Source organism: Grampus griseus, assembly GCF_964374135.1.
Source record: "Grampus griseus genome assembly, chromosome: 3".
NCBI lineage: Eukaryota > Metazoa > Chordata > Mammalia > Artiodactyla > Delphinidae > Grampus > Grampus griseus.
Window position 1 is genome coordinate 37,254,866 of NC_139019.1, and position 16,728 is coordinate 37,271,593.

Sequence of the window (16,728 nt, forward strand, 5' to 3'; positions counted from 1 at the left end):
TTGAGCATTTCATGCTTCTACTTCTAGGATCTCTAATCTTATTAAGTAGCCATGATTCTTACCCTGTTTTTCACTCATAATTCTGTTAAAGACCATTCACCCAATAAATATTTAATGAGCTCCTATCAAATACTTAGTCATTAGAGATACAGAGATATTATGGCATGGTCTCTATCCTCAAGAAGCTCACAGTCTTGAAAGAGACAAACAGTAAACTGACAAATGAAAATACAGTGATAGACAATGGTCGGGGAAAACGTATGAAGGTTCTGCCTGGTAAGACTGTTTGATGGAAAGCTGAAGGTAAGCTGGGTAGAAAGGATTGAAGATAGAGAGGGTAGCATGAAGAAAGGCAAAGACGCAATCAGCAACATTTCTCCCCACCCCACCAGAAAATTATCAACAATTTTCTGTTGATGAAACATGAATGTAAAGAAATGAAGATGGAGGCAGACCAGGGAGCATCTCAGGTGCCATGTCAAGCAGCTTGAACTTTTTCTTGAAGGGGATAGGAGGTCATGGTTAGGCTCTGAGAAGAAAGTAATGTCAAACTAGTGTTGTATATCAATCAATATGGTAGCCCTGAGATGGGATGCATTTGAGCTAATTGACATCAAAAGCAGGAAGAAAAGCAGTGAGTGCACTTCAGAAGTTGAGGTAAAAGATGCTGAGACCCTGAACTATGGCATTTGCAAATATAAGGAAAAAATCAGTCTAACTTAATGACAGAATAGTTGTAGGAATTGAGAAAATTGGAGGTATGTCTATTGATGGCTTTAAGGGGATAAAAATGAAAAGTGGAATTTTTTCCACTGAAGATCAGAGTAAATTAAAGTATGGCAAGATAAAGCAGTTAATAACATACACACGATTAAGAATATTTTCTTGTTATCCTGATTTTACATTACATTGAGCATTTTTAGCAGGGAGGAATGCTTCCCGTTTAAGCACGCAGCTTCTTAGGGTTCATTTTTATGTTCACTTTTTCTATTGGCTTTCTGTATTCCCTCAATGACATTTTATGCTAGAATCCTTACTTTTCTGCTTCTTTGAAATAAATTTTTAGTTTTACTGTGTCCTCCTGCCTATTGATCCATCTTAATCCCTGATACTGTCTCTTCAATTACCTTTGTCTCCATGCTATGGTCTGTCCTACCCTGCCTTTGAATCCCCCCAGGACCTTTAGAACCCAACTTGGTTCTAGTGTCCTGAACTTCTGCCTCTTAGTGAAAAGAATTTGGATTTAAAATAAATTCTGTACTCCTACAGAGAGATAAAGCAAAGCATACTGATAGATTATTTTTTTAAATGATACATTACTTTTTTTTAACATCTTTATTGGAGTATAATTGTTTTACAATGGTGTGTTAGTTTCTGCTTTATAACAAAGTGAATCAGCTATACATATACATATATCCCCATATCTCCTCCCTCTTGCGTCTCCCTCCCACCCTCCCTACCCCACCCCTCTAGGTGGTCACAAAGCACCGAGCTGATCTCCCTGTGCTATGCGGCTGCTGCCCACTAGCTATCTATTTTACATTTGGTAGTGTAAAAAATACGAAGTTTTGACTCTATTTCTCAAAGCAAAAATATCTGTACATTCTTATTTGATTGAGGACTCTAGAGAAAATAAGCTAATCAATAGCAGATATTTAGCTCCTTCTCTTTCCAAAACTCTTAACTGATGTCTTAAGGCTTAAAAAAATACAAATAACTTTTAATGGATGCAGATACTTAGGGATAGTTATAAATGGTAAAGATGTTAGTTGAAATAGAAATATTTATTGACTCTTTAACATATGCTACATGTAGTCGGAATTTCAAGAAAAATTTAAAATATAGATTAAATGGTCTTTGCTCTTAAAGAACTTTCAAGACAAAAGTGGAGGAAACTAATGTGGAAAAATTGTGATAATAGACAAAATGGAAAGTAGCACACAAGCATTATGGACTCAGTGCACTGGGGGTTAGGGAAAGAGAGACCAGATCTAGTCTGGACAATCAGAGGAGGTATAAATAAAGAAATATTATTTATTACCTTTGCCAACAGATGAGAAACATCTGGAAAATGTACGATGCAAGTTGAGAAATGAGAATTGGTTTTTCAAAACAGTAAGTTGCACAATTTGGCTACAGGCCACTTTGGAACGTGTATGGCAATAGGGAAAAATAAAGCTGGAAATTCAGCAAGGATCAGAGCATAGAAGGGCTAGAATATGAGCCTAAGGAGGCTATAGTTGATTTAATTTGTAATGTAAAGACTGAACCTTTCTGAGCAGAGACATGACTAGCTCTTACACATAAAAGATTAATCTGGCATCGCTGCTTTAAATGGTAGTTAGAGAAAACAGACCAAAGGTTGGAAGGTAAACTAAGGGGATACTGCAAATAGTCCATGTGAGAGGAATTAGGTTAGGGTAAGGGACTTGGGAAAGGAGACAAGGGCATAGGTGTAAGATATGTTGTCATAGTGAATTGACAGCATTTGGTAATCGACTGGATGTGCAGAGCAAAGAAAGATTTTTTAAAAAGACAAAAATTTTACATTCCAAATGACTCGAAGGAATAACTAAAACATTTACAGAGAGAGAGAGAGAGAGAGAGACTTCAAAGGATAAATGGTTTAGTGATGGAAGATAATGACTAACACATAGCCTACTATACATACATGGCAAGGGGATATCATGTAGCTTTTAAGAAAACAGAGGTTATGGCAAGAACTTGGAGCTCAAATTTATAGAACTGCAGAGATGAAATAAATATGAGAATAAAACTCAGAAATTCAAAATGAAAGCCAGTGGCTCAGTAATGGCTTAGTGTTAAAAAGCTCCCAAAAGAGGTTCAGGATATGTGTTTTATTGAGTTTAAAGGAACCACCAATGGCTCAAAGACAAAGGATTTGAAGATTAAATGTTCACTTATAATTTTCAAGGAAACAATTTTGGTAAAGAAGTGGAGATTGAACCACAATGCAATAATTATAAAGTAATCTTTCGAGAAGGTTGGTAGTAAAAGAATGGAGAAAGAGAAAGACAGTGTAAGAAACACAAACACTCAAGAGAATGTTCCTTTGATCTAGGGGTGACCTGTACATTCTAGTGGGCAGAGCGAAGACTTCTAGGGAGGGAGGGAAAGGAGATGCAAGGCAAAGAGGTGGTTATTGATGTTGCCAAGTGTTTTAGTGAGGTAACAGGAAATGAATTACTCATAACCGGTCAGGTCAGTCTGTGATCAGGGTCCAGGAGATGAACAAGGAAAATGAAGATAGGAGGAAAGTAGAAATCAAAAAGAAGTTAACGAAACAGTTTGGTGAGCATGAGATGAGAGAGTGGAAAACTGGGAAGATATGGACAATGGGGACACAAGAAGGGACTTTCTAACTAGGGATACAGAAAATAAAATGATATCCTGAGAATCATAATTAGAACAATTTCCAGTCTTTTTTTTTAACATAAGTGCCTGTAAATGGGAGAACATAAGGGCAAATAAGGGCAACAAACAAGATGTTTTAACATTAAATTTTAATTTTTCTTTTAAGTAGTGTCAAAACATGGAATTGAGGATTTCCCAGGAAAGGAGAAAGTAAACAATGATCATGTACATGGAGACTGAGGACTATAAATCTTACCTCTCTCAGAGGATCATTGAGTTCATTGAGAATATTTTCCTCATCAAAGATTTTGCCTTGGTATCTGTGTTCATAGTAATCATGTATCTTCTGACGCATATCAGCTGGTAACTTATGGAATGACATGTATTGTTCCACTTGCTTATACTGTAAGGAAAGGAAAAACGGAAATTAGAAAACATTGTTAGGCTGTATGAGAAATCGTCGTGTTACTTTGTTGTGCTATATTCAATAGTAACAGTAACAAAAAGAAGAAATCCTTTAAGGGGAAGGAAATAATGTACTAGATTGTAATGTACCTACTCTGTGTGACAGACTGTAGAAAGCATTTGTTTAGGTAAACATTTCCTGTAAAGACCTGAGATGTTATAGAGAGGAAGCATGGAAGGAGCTCAGAGGTAACTGGGTGCAGCCCCAGAAAAGCCAGTGATGAGGCAAGAAAACAAAATGTGATGCTATTTTTTGGATTTTTTTTGAGCTGAGTTCTAAAGGAAGTATGAAGTTGCTGTTTAACTCTTCATTTGGAGAAAGAATCCCATAACTTTGGATAGTACAAAAGGTCTTATCTTAGACCTTTATAGCAAAAGATCAGACCTGATTAACAATTGAATCTGGAGGCAGAAAGCTTGGCAACCGTTTGCAAGTCATAGATACTCAAGCAACACGTGCCCTGTAAATTAAGAGACTGTGTCAGGCTTCAATTTAGGACGTAGAAAAATATCAGAATGAGACTAGATCCACATAATTTTATAGCTGAAACTTAGACATTTAATTTCATTTAAACAAGTAGTACTTAAACTTGATTGTTTATAAAACTTGGGGTGAGGCTGTCTTTTGGGAATGCAGATTTGCATTCTTTTTTTTTTTTTTTTTGCGGTACGCAGGCCTCTCACTGTTGTGGCCTCTCCTGTTGCAGAGCACAGGCTCTGGACGCGCAGGCTCAGCGGCCATGGCTCACGGGCCTAGCCGCTCCATGGCATGTGGGATCTTCCTGGACCAGGGCACGAACCCGTGTCTTCTGCATCGGCAGGCGGACTCTCAACCACTGTGCCACCAGGGAAACCCCCAGATTTGCATTCTTAACTCCAGATATTGATTCCGCTGAGGTACCTGCCTTTGTAAATTTACATACATACTCATATACATATACATATACATACGCACTTAAAAAAATCCCTGCAAATCAAACAGGAACATAGAAGCATGGAGATTACTTGGAAGCTTATTAGAAGAGAATTTCAGGCTTTACCTCAGAGCTGTGAAATCAGAATCTGCATCTTAAGAAAGATCCCCAGATGATTCATACACATTTAAGGTTGAGAAATATTCCCTCGATGTTTCAAATGCAGGCGGTCATAAGACTATACTTTGAAAAAATCAGTTAGACCCCCAAAATTAGTTTCATTGTATGGATGATAAAACTGAGTACAAATAAAAAGGTAGGTAATAAAACTGGATGAAGATACTGGAATAAAAATCTTTGCTTAAACACAACACATTTGACATATTATCTATGAAAAATTTTTTTCAAATCTTTTCCTGATAACAGAGCTCAGACTAGAAGATCTAGGTGACTGGACTCCTTGCCCATAATTACAACTGGTAATTGATAATACATATATCTAATGGGAAACAGCAACCCAGTGTATTGTATTTCTTCAAATTTTTTTACATAATTTCCTTACACATAACATTCATATTTTTGGACATTCCCTTTTAGAGTTTAGTATTCTCAAAGGAAATACAACTTTGTCATGAGATTCCTTTATTTGGTCACCAGACTGTTCCCTGAAGTATTTAAAGCCTGCAGGCCTACATATATATATCTCTGAAGCAACTTGATTATGATTTAGGCATTCTGAATTTAGGCACCAATGCTGTCACTGTCATTGTGTGTAAGTGGCTTCTAGTATATACTTGAGAAGGACTGGGTTAATTTTTCCTGAAGAAGTCAGAATCTGTATGCTAACCTTGGTAGCCCACCCTTAGCTAGAGACCTCAGATTCAGCCTGCTGTTTTTTTTTTTTTGTGGTACGCGGGCCTCTCACTGTTGTGGCCTCTCCCGTTGTGGAGCACAGGCTCCGGACACGCAGGCTCAGCGGCCATGGCTCACGGGCCCAGCCGCTCCGCGGCATGTGGGATCCTCCTGGACCGGGGCACGAACCCGTGTCCCCTGCATCGGCAGGTGGACTCTCAACCACTGCGCCACCAGGGAAGCCCAGATTCAGCCTGCTTTGACCCCTCATGCAGCTGGTCCAAAGGAAAGACGCTTCAGTGGCCCTTTCTACAAGAAACTTTATTTTTTAGAAACATCTTTGTATCTGATTTTTACTCTTAGCCAAGAAGAGGGCAGTGGGATATCTGAGGTACTGTTTAGATTCTGAAACTCCACCGGAGATCCACAGGCTAACTTCTGCACTAATGATTTGCAAATAGCCTGCTTGGTTTGACTAGTTTGGATGGACTATTTAAAGAGCTATTGAGAGCTTTGTTGGTGAGCTCTCCCCAAAGCAAGACTCCTTGCACAGATCTTGGTGGTTCAGGCCAGTGAGTCAGTATGCTCCAGGGTCCCAGAGATTGAGCCCACAGGGAGGGTGCTGGGGAAAGGCCCTCGGGCCTCTGATGCTTGTTGGCATTCTCTTTCTCTGTTGCACTGACCTTTGCCTTTAAACGAAAGCTTCATATGAGTATAATCTATGGAGTCTGGTGAGCTCTGTCAAACTTCCGAACTTGGGAAAACAATAAAACAACTTCAGACAACAGGGCTGTCACTTACGGCATTGATGAAAGTCCTTTCAGTTCTGGCCAAATAAAGGATTCAGTGTTCTTCAAAACCAGTAGGTATCAAGTAATCTCTGCTCACTTTTCTCAATAGAGTGCTTGCCCAAACACTGCTTGGGGTGGTGAGAATCTTTTTTTTTTTTTTTGCGGTACGCGGGCCTCTCACTGTTGTGGCCTCTCCCGTTGTGGAGCACAGGCTCCGGATGCGCAGGCCCAGCAGCCATGGCTCACGGGCCTAGCCGCTCCGCGGCGTGTGGGATCTTCCCGGACCGGGGCACGAACCCGTGTTCCCTGCATCGGCAGGCGGACTCTCAACCACTGTGCCACCAGGGAAGTCCTGAGAATCTTTAACTTTAACTGGCATACTGAAGCTCTAGATTTCTCCCTTTTTTTGCATGTATCTCAGGGTTATGGGAGACAACATTATAACTAAGTAGCATTTTAATCATTTTGGGGAAATCTGTGCCTGTGTTTGAGGGAGAGTAGGGGAAAGAAAAGAAATTCAGCTTCTGACAAGTTAAGTTTAAGATGCCCATGGCACATCCTAATGCTTATATGTAGGTCAGGCACTTAGAAGAGAAAATATACGCATAGCCAATGACTAAGGAATCACTAAGGATGCGTCAAGTGAAGACATAAAAAGACAAAAAGTGGAACCTATATTTTAAAAGCAGTTGAGTCATGGAGTTTGACAAGTTAAGGGAACTCACATTAGCTAGCACGATGTAAGAGCAGGACCAGAAAAGCTAGATGAGCAAAATCCAAAGAAGGATAAAGTTTCAAAGGGGAGGGGGCCACTCAAAAGCAAAGATGCAAATACAATTCTTTCTTGAATATATAAAATCAAAAATTCATTGTATCAGATTTAAAAGACTATAAAACAAATACCATTTAAAATTCTAAGGTACTATTATTTTTTAAATGTTCTCTTCAATTAAAATTTTATATCTATATCTATAATGCATGTACATGATATTTTAGGGGTTCAGAACAGGCTTTTTCAAGATGTGACACTTTGGCATGTGGGTTATGTGCTAAAGGCAGTGGGGACCCAGAGGCTCAAGAGAAACTACTGTCCCTCCCTTAACTACTTAGGATAATTTAAATTGGGGATTCTTCCCAGAAAAAGGGTTATTACCAGAGATACATTTTATCTAAGTGGTCCCATCTGTATGGCAGGACAAACATCCAATTACCCAACAACTGCTCTTCTTTTTATCATCCTACGAATTATCCTCCTGTTTCTGAGAGCTCCAGGCCCCTCTCCCATTCCTTAGCCCAGGATGGCATATATACCTTACTTTACCTCTTTGTCTCTGAACCTCTCCTGTATGTGGGGTCTCTGACCCTATCAAGTATGTGGGATTCATGTACATATGAGAAATAAAATTTGATTTTCACCTGTAACTGGCTCATGTCAATTTAATTCTTAGACTGGACAGAAGAACCTAGAAGGATAGAGGAAAGTTTTCTTCCGCCTTGACAATATTAAAAATGTGCCCTAATAGAGTGATTATAACAAATGGCAACATTCCATTGTCAAACCCACCAGTCTCACTTCTCCCGTGTCACCATTTTTATTTATTTATTTATTTATTTTGTTTGTTTGTTTTTTGCGGTACGCGGGCCTCTCACTGCTGTGGCCTCTCCCGTCGTAGAGCACAGGCTCCGGATGCGCAAGCCCAGCGGCCATGGCCCACGGGCCCAGCCGCTCCGCGGCACGCGGGATTCCCCCGGACCGGGGCACGAACCCGTGTCCCCTGAATCGGCAGGCGGACTCTCAACCACTGTGCCACCAGGGAAGCCCCTGTCACCATTTTTAAAAAGGTGTTTAGTTGGTATCACCAAGCAATATGCTTCTGTCTCTATTTCTTATATGGATTAATAATAGGCATCATTTATTGACTTTTTGCCATGACAAAGTGGTTTAACTACTTACAGTTCCCTGTATCTTCTCACCCCCTTTCTCATGCTATACCTGTGTCACTAGTGCTAATTGTTCCCTTGATCTCCTTTGTAACTTTACATAATCTATTTATACTTTTATTTCTTGTTCAGAGAACTCTAGAACACTTACCAGATGAAAGTAACAAACTCCCTCCTTCACTCCTACTTTCTAACTTCTGTCATCTCTACTTTTATGATATAAAGGTGGATTATAATTTTGTACCCGTAATTAAACCTACCAAACCCATAAAGTGTTTACATTACTTTGACCATGTATCATGATGCCAAGTGGAACATTTGATGACATTTCCTTTTGTTTCATGGATTTTTAATGATTTTCATTTCTTGCATAATTAGCTCTTATTTTAGTTTCATTTTTTTTTTCCAGTCTTCTCATCCTACCCAATATTTGTTGAGTTTTCTTTAGAGATTTTTCTGTAGGATTTCTCTTTACAACATCCCTGGTTGGGTTCACTATTCTTAGACCCTATGTTTTTCCTTTGGTTTAGTTATTCATGTTGCTGGAACCAATCCCTAAGTAAACAACTAAGAAATACTGAGTGGAATATAGTTTTTTGGAACCATTTCTTCTCTGAAAATGTCTCTGTTAAACTCAAAGTTGATTGATAACCTGACTGCATACAGAATTCTAGGTTGAAGTCTAGTTGGATACTGAGCCTTTGGATAATTGATGCACTTTGCTAGATATGGTCCATGTTTCTCACCACTTATTTCATGTATTCTTTCCCTGCATTTCCCCCTACATTTCCCTAGATTTCCCACATTTTCTCTACATTCCCCAATATTTCCTGAAGTTCTTTGAACTCATTTTAATTCCAAATATCTTTTCAATTCTTTGAGCTTTTATCTTCATAATTTTATTGCATTCAGTTTAGAAATATATTAATACATGAAGTTAAAAAGTAATTTTAAGGCATCCTTTTATTCCTGAAAAATCTGGGATGTCACAATACAGGGGAATTGAAAAGTATCCACTGGATTTAGGTTCAGTAAAATTTTTGGAGTCTTTGCACTCAGTGCTTTCATTGGACCGTGTGTGTACATCAGAAGTGGGGGCAATTCAAAACAGTTTGCAAATGTTTAGAAGTAAGAACTGAAAATGGAAACAGCAAATGTAACCATCTCTCTGACGCACTCTAGTTAAAAGCGTAGAGCTAGAATGATAGCATGGTAAATGTCAACAATTCCAAAAGTCTAAAAAAAAAGTTTTAGTCACATTTATATTGTTTTTATATTCATGAAATGATACACTTACCAGAAAACTGAATCACCCCTACTTTAATATCCCCTACTCCTTCATCCTAATCCTCAAGATAGTATCAAATCATGTAAATTCTACCTGCTAAAGGTTTCAATAATTTTCCTTTCCCCTGCATCACCGTTATTATCAATCTAGTCAAAGTAACTTTATTCATCCTCTAAACTAATTCCTAGCTTCCTAACTACATTCTCTGTATCAATTTGCACATGCCTTCTTACAATCCTAATTCATTTTCCATAATCCAGAGAAATCTTTTTTTTTAACATCTTTATTGAAGTATAATTGCTTTACAATGGTGTGTTAGTTTCTGCTGTATAACAAAGTGAATCAGCTATACATATACATATATCCCCATATCTCCTCCCTCTTGCATCTCCCTCTCACCCTCCCTATCCCACCATTCTAGGTGGTCACAAAGCACCGAGCTGATATCCCTGTGCTATGCGAATGCTTCCCACTAGCTATCTATTTTACATTTGGTAGTGTATATATGTCCATGCCACTCTTTCACTTGATGGACCTAGAGACTGTCATACAGAGTGAAGTAAGTCAGAAAGAGAAAAACAAATACCATATGCTAACACATATATATGGAATCTAAAAAAAAAAAAACGTCCTGAGAAATCTTTTTAAAATGCTAAGCTTATTGTCACTCTTTTCCTTAAGGCCTTTTAATAGCTTCCCATTGCCTTCAGGATCAAGTCCAACTTCTTTGGCCTATGTGGGCCTCTCCTGCTCTATCACGTGCATTTCCCCTTTGTTCGCTATGCCCTGGTATATTAAATGTCTTTCATATTCTTAAACTTACCCTGGTAGCTGTATGCTCATGCTGTTTCCTCAGTCTGAGATGTTTTTGCACCACGTAATTTCATGGCTAATATCTATTCATCCTTTAACTCTCTCCTCAAATGTACTATGTCAAGGAAGTATTCTCTGACTCCCTAGGCCACGTAAAGTCCCTAGGTATACACTTGTAGACAATGCTGAGTTTACCCCTTAGTTACGCTAAGGGCACCTGCAATTGTTACCTGTCTGTCCTTGCCTATCTTGCTCACCACTGACTCTGCTAACGTATTTGCAAATAGTTAAGTTCTCAAGTATTCACTGATTGAAAATCTGGTTTGTTGCACACTTTCTGAAAATTCTTCTGATAAAGGAAACAAAAAATGTGATCTTCGCCTTCTTTCAGTAATAATAATGGTATCAATGGAAGATGCCAGATAGGGAGTTTCTTCCACATGGATGGAAATTGTGGATTTGTATTTTATTATGATTGGTTAGTATTGTTTATAATTCAGAGAAAATTGATTAAATTTGAGATTCTTAACTCTAACTTATTGCAATTAAAGTGGATTAATTTGTTCTTTAAAGAATCTGTGGTTTCTGTCTGAATCTGTGTTAGTCTTTATGTCAAACACAGCTATAAGGAGGAGGAAATTATTGACTGTAAAAGAGAAACTGCCTTCCTATAATTCCAAAATTCTTATAACAATTAGGAAATAGCAGAAATTAATAAAAACACGTGCAAAGTGGTTGAGAGTCCACCTGCCAATGCAGGGGACACGGGTTCGAGCCCCGGTCGGGGAAGATCCCACATGCTGCAGAGCGGCTGGGCCCGTGAGCCATGGCTGCTGAGCCTGCGCGTCCGGAGCCTGTGCTCCGCAAGGGGAGAGGCCACAACAGTGAGAGGCCCGCGTACTGGAAAAAAAAAAAAAAAAAAAAAATGGTGTCTGAAATGTTGTTCTTCCTACAGAATAAAAAATTAATGTAAGTTTTATATTCATATGATTATATGTTGTAGATTTTAAACATAATTACAAAATAATAATTAATAAAAATAAAATATTAAAAATTTCCTTTCAAAAACCAATAATCAATTACTTTTTTCATTTTTAATGTTTAAGCCAATCATCATTGGATTTATGACTAAGCTATCTTAATTTTTACAAAGATATTTTTAATATTGCCATTTATTTACATGGTAACTGAAGCTATTTTGATCCTACATTTAAAAATAAATGAATCCCTTTTTATATATACATTAAAAAGCTAGGTTGTATGCAAGTGAGTTTACCAAGTACTATTTTTTTTATTAATTTTTATTGGAGTATAGTTGCTTTACAATGTTGTGTTAGTTTCTGCTGTACAGCAAAGTGAATCAGCTAAATGAATACACATATCCCGTCTTTTTCGGATTTCCTTCCAATTTAGGTCACCACAGAGCACTGAGTAGAGTTCCCTGTGCTATACAATACTATTTGTAAAATATTTACAGCAGATTGAATCATTTTCAAAAACAATGTTATAAACAGCAAAATGTTCAATTCATACTTACTGAGGAAAAAGTTTCTTTTAGCAAAAAATGGATTCCTAGTTATTTTGTGAAATTCTTTTAAGCATCATAGTCATATTAGACTAAGTCATATAATGAGAAAGGAATCCAAATACACCTAAATTTGACTTCCAACATATTAAATGGAAACAAAATTAAAAACTAATCGTACATGAAGAAAATTCGATGGTTGCAAAGTTATATTTTTCTGCAGAAGTTTGAGTGGGATAATTCCATTTTTATCTTCATTCTACTTTATCTTTTTGGAAAGCTGGGTAATCAAATATGGGTTTCTTTGTAAGACAGTGAATTCTTCAGCTGTCAGGATACAGGGAAAGCTTTTTGTGATAGTGAATATGTATCTATTTGACCTGGAAAGCTATCAAAATTACAACCTAACAGGTGATCTTAAAATCCTTACAGAAAATATTACCAGATAAAAATGGTTATTCTTCCATCCAGAATGATCTCTTCCATTATAAACAGACACTTGCCATCTTATTTATGGAATCTAGCACTCACTATCTATTTAGATATTTCACAAAATATATTTGAATATAAAAGCAAGATTTAAAAAAATTTGGAAATTGTATATCATAGCTCTTCCTTCTTCCCTCCTTCCCTCCCACTCTCCCTCCCTTCTTTCCTTCTCTCTCTCTCTCCCTCTCTTTCTTTCTTCCTCTGTTTCTTCTAATAGTTTGATTTAAAAATGGCCAGATTTCAAAAAGTTTTCCAAAAGTCAGAGTATTAAGACTTAACTAAGTAATTGAAAACCATAATAGTAACGAGAGTTCAATGTATTTAGCAATTACAAGAAAATGCTTAACTACAAAGTAAATAAATTGTTCATATAAAACATTTTTAGAAAGTTAATTTTAGCCATTATAGAATAAAGGTCAGGGGGATAGATGACTGCTGGAAATTGAAACAGTCATTATTATCATTATAATAGAGTTAAAATGTGTGCTTGGTTACTTTAGAAATCCTTTAGAGTGTCTTCCTGCTCTGAATGGCTTTGATCTCTATTACTGCAATTTTTCTTGGTGTGTGTGTGTGTGCACTCACACCTGTGTGTCTGTGTGTGTGTTTGCAAATAAGAAAGTGATTTTGATCCTTAATTCAATGAGTACAGATTGACATACGATGATCACCTAATCACTCTTTCATTTTCCAATAGGACCATTTAAAACATACTATGCTGTTTTATTTCCCTCCCCCAACAAATTCTTTCATTCATAGATAATGACCTTACCTAAAATTTCAAAGAGAGATAGAAGACTTCACACAAGCACATGTATTAACTCATTTAGAAACTCACCTATTTTTTCTCCCTCTTTCCTTCTTGGTCTTGCAACAATGAAAGAAGTGTCTTTTCTCTCATTTGAAGCTAATCTTTCAACTGGGTTTGAATATCCTCTCCCCATCCCTCCACAGAACCATTACCCTATCTGCTATACTTTCTATCTTATATCTTCAGTGTTCTCTATACATGTTGGCTCCAGCCAAATAGCTTTTAAATATACTCATTATATTTTAAATAATAAAATATATTATTTTATTAATAATAATAAAAAATAATATCTAACCCTTGGATATTACAAACTATTTTCCAGGAACTCAACAGTTTACTCATATTTACTTGTTTACAACCTTATGAGTTGTTACCATTATGTTTATGTTACAGATGATGAAACTGAGGCACAGAGAATTTAAATAATGTGTGTAAAGTCATGCAGCTAATTAGTGTTGAAGCTAGGATTCGAACCCAGGCAATCTGGATCCAAAGTTTGTGTTGTTTACTCACTACATGATATTCCTGTCTTCAAAAAATGGCTCTCAATTGAGCACAAGTAGTCCTCCATCTAACACCCTATTTTTCTCCTTCCTTTTGTCAATCAATTTCTTGAAAGAGTGGTCTACATTCATTATCTCATTGTCTTCTTTACATTGAAACTTTAAATGTTGAATTATAACTTCCATTCCTTCTATTCCACTAATAATCCCTTACATTTCCATAATTTCCCAATGGTTACCAATAACTAGATACTTTGCAAAGATTTTCTTATTTTTATATGAACAGCATTGAACACTAGTAGCAGACACTAATGATTCCCCATGCAACCCCTCTATCCTTGCAAGCTGGCCAACTCTGATGTCAACTGTAATTATGGTGGAGAGTCCATCTAAGGGTTTCTGTCTCAGGGCTTTCTGAGAAGCCTAGAAAACTTGCTCAGCTCCAGCTAGAGTTGCATGGGAGTTTGGGGATGGAGAGAGATGTAGGTAACATTCAACCAATGAGGGACTTGAGTCTAATGATTAATGTCACAGTCTCCCAACCTTTGAAAAGACGATTATAAGGAGAATTCTGCATGGTTCTTCAGAGGGTCTCAGTAGGACTAAGTTACACTTGCTCACATTAGAAAATAATTCAATAAAAATACACTTCATTGGTTTTCCTTTTTCTCTAGTCTTACTCCTCCTGTTTCCCCATTTTGCCTCTTGAAATTAATCCCCAGTGAATTACCTACACCCAAATCCTTTTCTTAGGCTTTTGTAGGACAACCCAAACTAAGACGTTACTGTTGATCCCTTCCTTCTAGAAAAGCATCTTATCCTTTAGCTTCTTCATCTGTATTATTTTCCTGTTTCCTCTCTTCTCATTGACTTCCCGCTGCACTCTTATTTGTTGATATGTCTTTCTATGTTGGTGTTTCCAAGAACTGCATCCAAGGCCTTTTAAAAAAATTTTCACCTCACATATTTCCTTAAGCAATCCTTCCCACTTGCATGACTTCAGTCACTATCAATATACCACCAGTCTCCAAGTCAATGGCTCCAGTAGAGAACTAACTACTGATCTCTAGACTCATATGTCTACCTTCCCCTTAAGCATCTACCTTCAAAACATGGCTCAAGGGCACATCAAATGCAACATACTCAAAATTGAAATCATCTCTCTTCTCTCCCTACACCTCCTCTATGTAACCATCAGCCTAAGCTATAGATCTGGTTTATAGGACAATCATCTTTCTGTTTCCAACACATTTTACCTTTATTCTCCACAAACTAACCATATTGCCAACTGGGGAGTTCATTTTTAATCACTTCCTCTGAGAATTTTCCCCAAATATCTGGCTCAGACTTCAATGCACATTCAAATAACATGGGGATCTCACTAACTAGAGATGTGCATTCGGTATGTATGGGGTTGAGACTGAGATTAGGTATTTCTAATAATGTCGTGGGTGATGCTTATTCTGGTTACCAGAATATCACAGTAGTAAGGATCTAGATTAGACTAGGTGGGCCATTTGTGTTCTCATAACACCAAGTTCATACCCTGGCTATTTTCCCACTATCACAATTGCTTATTGGGACTTCCCTGGTGGTCCAGTGGTTAAGACTCCACGCTCCCAATGCAGGGGGCCCAGGTTCGATCCCTGGTCAGGGAACTAGATCCTGCATGCTGCAACCAAGACCTAGTGCAGCCAAATAAATATTAAATAAATAAGTAAGTGCTTATTAAATTGCCTGTATTCTCTACTAGACGGTAAGCAACTTGAGGTGTCTGCTTACCGTTGTACATCTATTCTCTTGTACAGTTACTCATGTACAGTAAGTGTTCAACATTTGCTGAATTGATTAGTTATATACATTCAAAAATATCCTTTTTTGTAAAATATATTGTTCAGTTTTGATTGGGTACCAGATTTAAAGTACTTTTTAAAGTACTAGCAAAAATGTTATTTTTCTTTGGTAAGGCAAATGTATGTTAAATAGTCAAGCTGTTTTACTTCTTTTTTTAATTTTAGTGATAGATTGCAGAGGAAAATCAAATACCTATTCACTGTGACAAAATGCCTAGTCTTCTGTTTTGTTTTTTCCATTTGAAAAAATGCCTTATTTGAAGCAGCTGAAAGATCCATAACATAGTTCTTTAACTTCTAATTTAAATGATTTGTCATTTAATTTTTAAAAATTAGATGGTGAAGGACAAAGCGTTTCCTAAAACATAAAGCTTGTTAGTCATAAATCTAGAGGTTATATGTCACCCCAAGGTTGACCCTTACAGGCTACCCATGATTGCAGCTCTTATAATTTGGGCTAAAGTGATTCAAATGGTATAAATTTTAAAAATATTAGGTGTATTGATTGTTGTCACATTATGTCCTGTGTGTGTATGTGTATGTGTGTGACTCTTCAATGGAAAAATGCAAGTTTAGTTACGTTGGGCTTCCATGGGAAGATCTAGTCACCCTGCAATGAAGAGTTGAACATTTCTTTTAATAGTGTATTTCCAATATCCTGGTTCCACCACCCTCAACCAACTTTTTAAGCTTTTACAAATGGGTAATAAATTATTTACATAAGCCATATATAAGTGCATTAAAAGGATTAATAGTTTGAAACTAAGGACATTGTTTAAATATCACTGATATTTTTCTTCATTATTTCTGGTCAAAATATTTCTTAGCATTAGTAATAGCTTGATTTACATTGAAAGTCTCTCGTTTGTTTTTAATACAAGTGTTTCCATTTCACTGTACATAGTTTCCAAATTTAAAGCAACTGAATATCTGAGGCAACACAACAATTACTAAGAGTAAATATCATCTCAGAATAACTAAAAGAAGACAATGAATTAATGACTCACCAAGAAATTACCATGGAGAAGCGACATATTTGGTGAAGAAAGGAGCTTTTACAATGCTTAAAATTTACACTCCTTTGTATTAATTTGTTTTTCAAAAGTGA

General features: G+C 37.0%; 1 protein-coding gene across 1 annotated transcript in view; it reads right to left on the minus strand.

The window, feature by feature from the left end:
• Window positions 1–16,728, minus strand: part of HCN1 (hyperpolarization activated cyclic nucleotide gated potassium channel 1) — a gene marked incomplete at both ends in the record, with an annotated part of 366,245 nt that overhangs the window by 68,638 nt on the left and 280,879 nt on the right. The window contains one exon of the mRNA XM_082651315.1: window positions 3,632–3,778. Coding sequence (XP_082507441.1) covers window positions 3,632–3,778 — 147 coding nt within the window. The remainder of the gene's footprint in view (window positions 1–3,631; window positions 3,779–16,728) is intronic.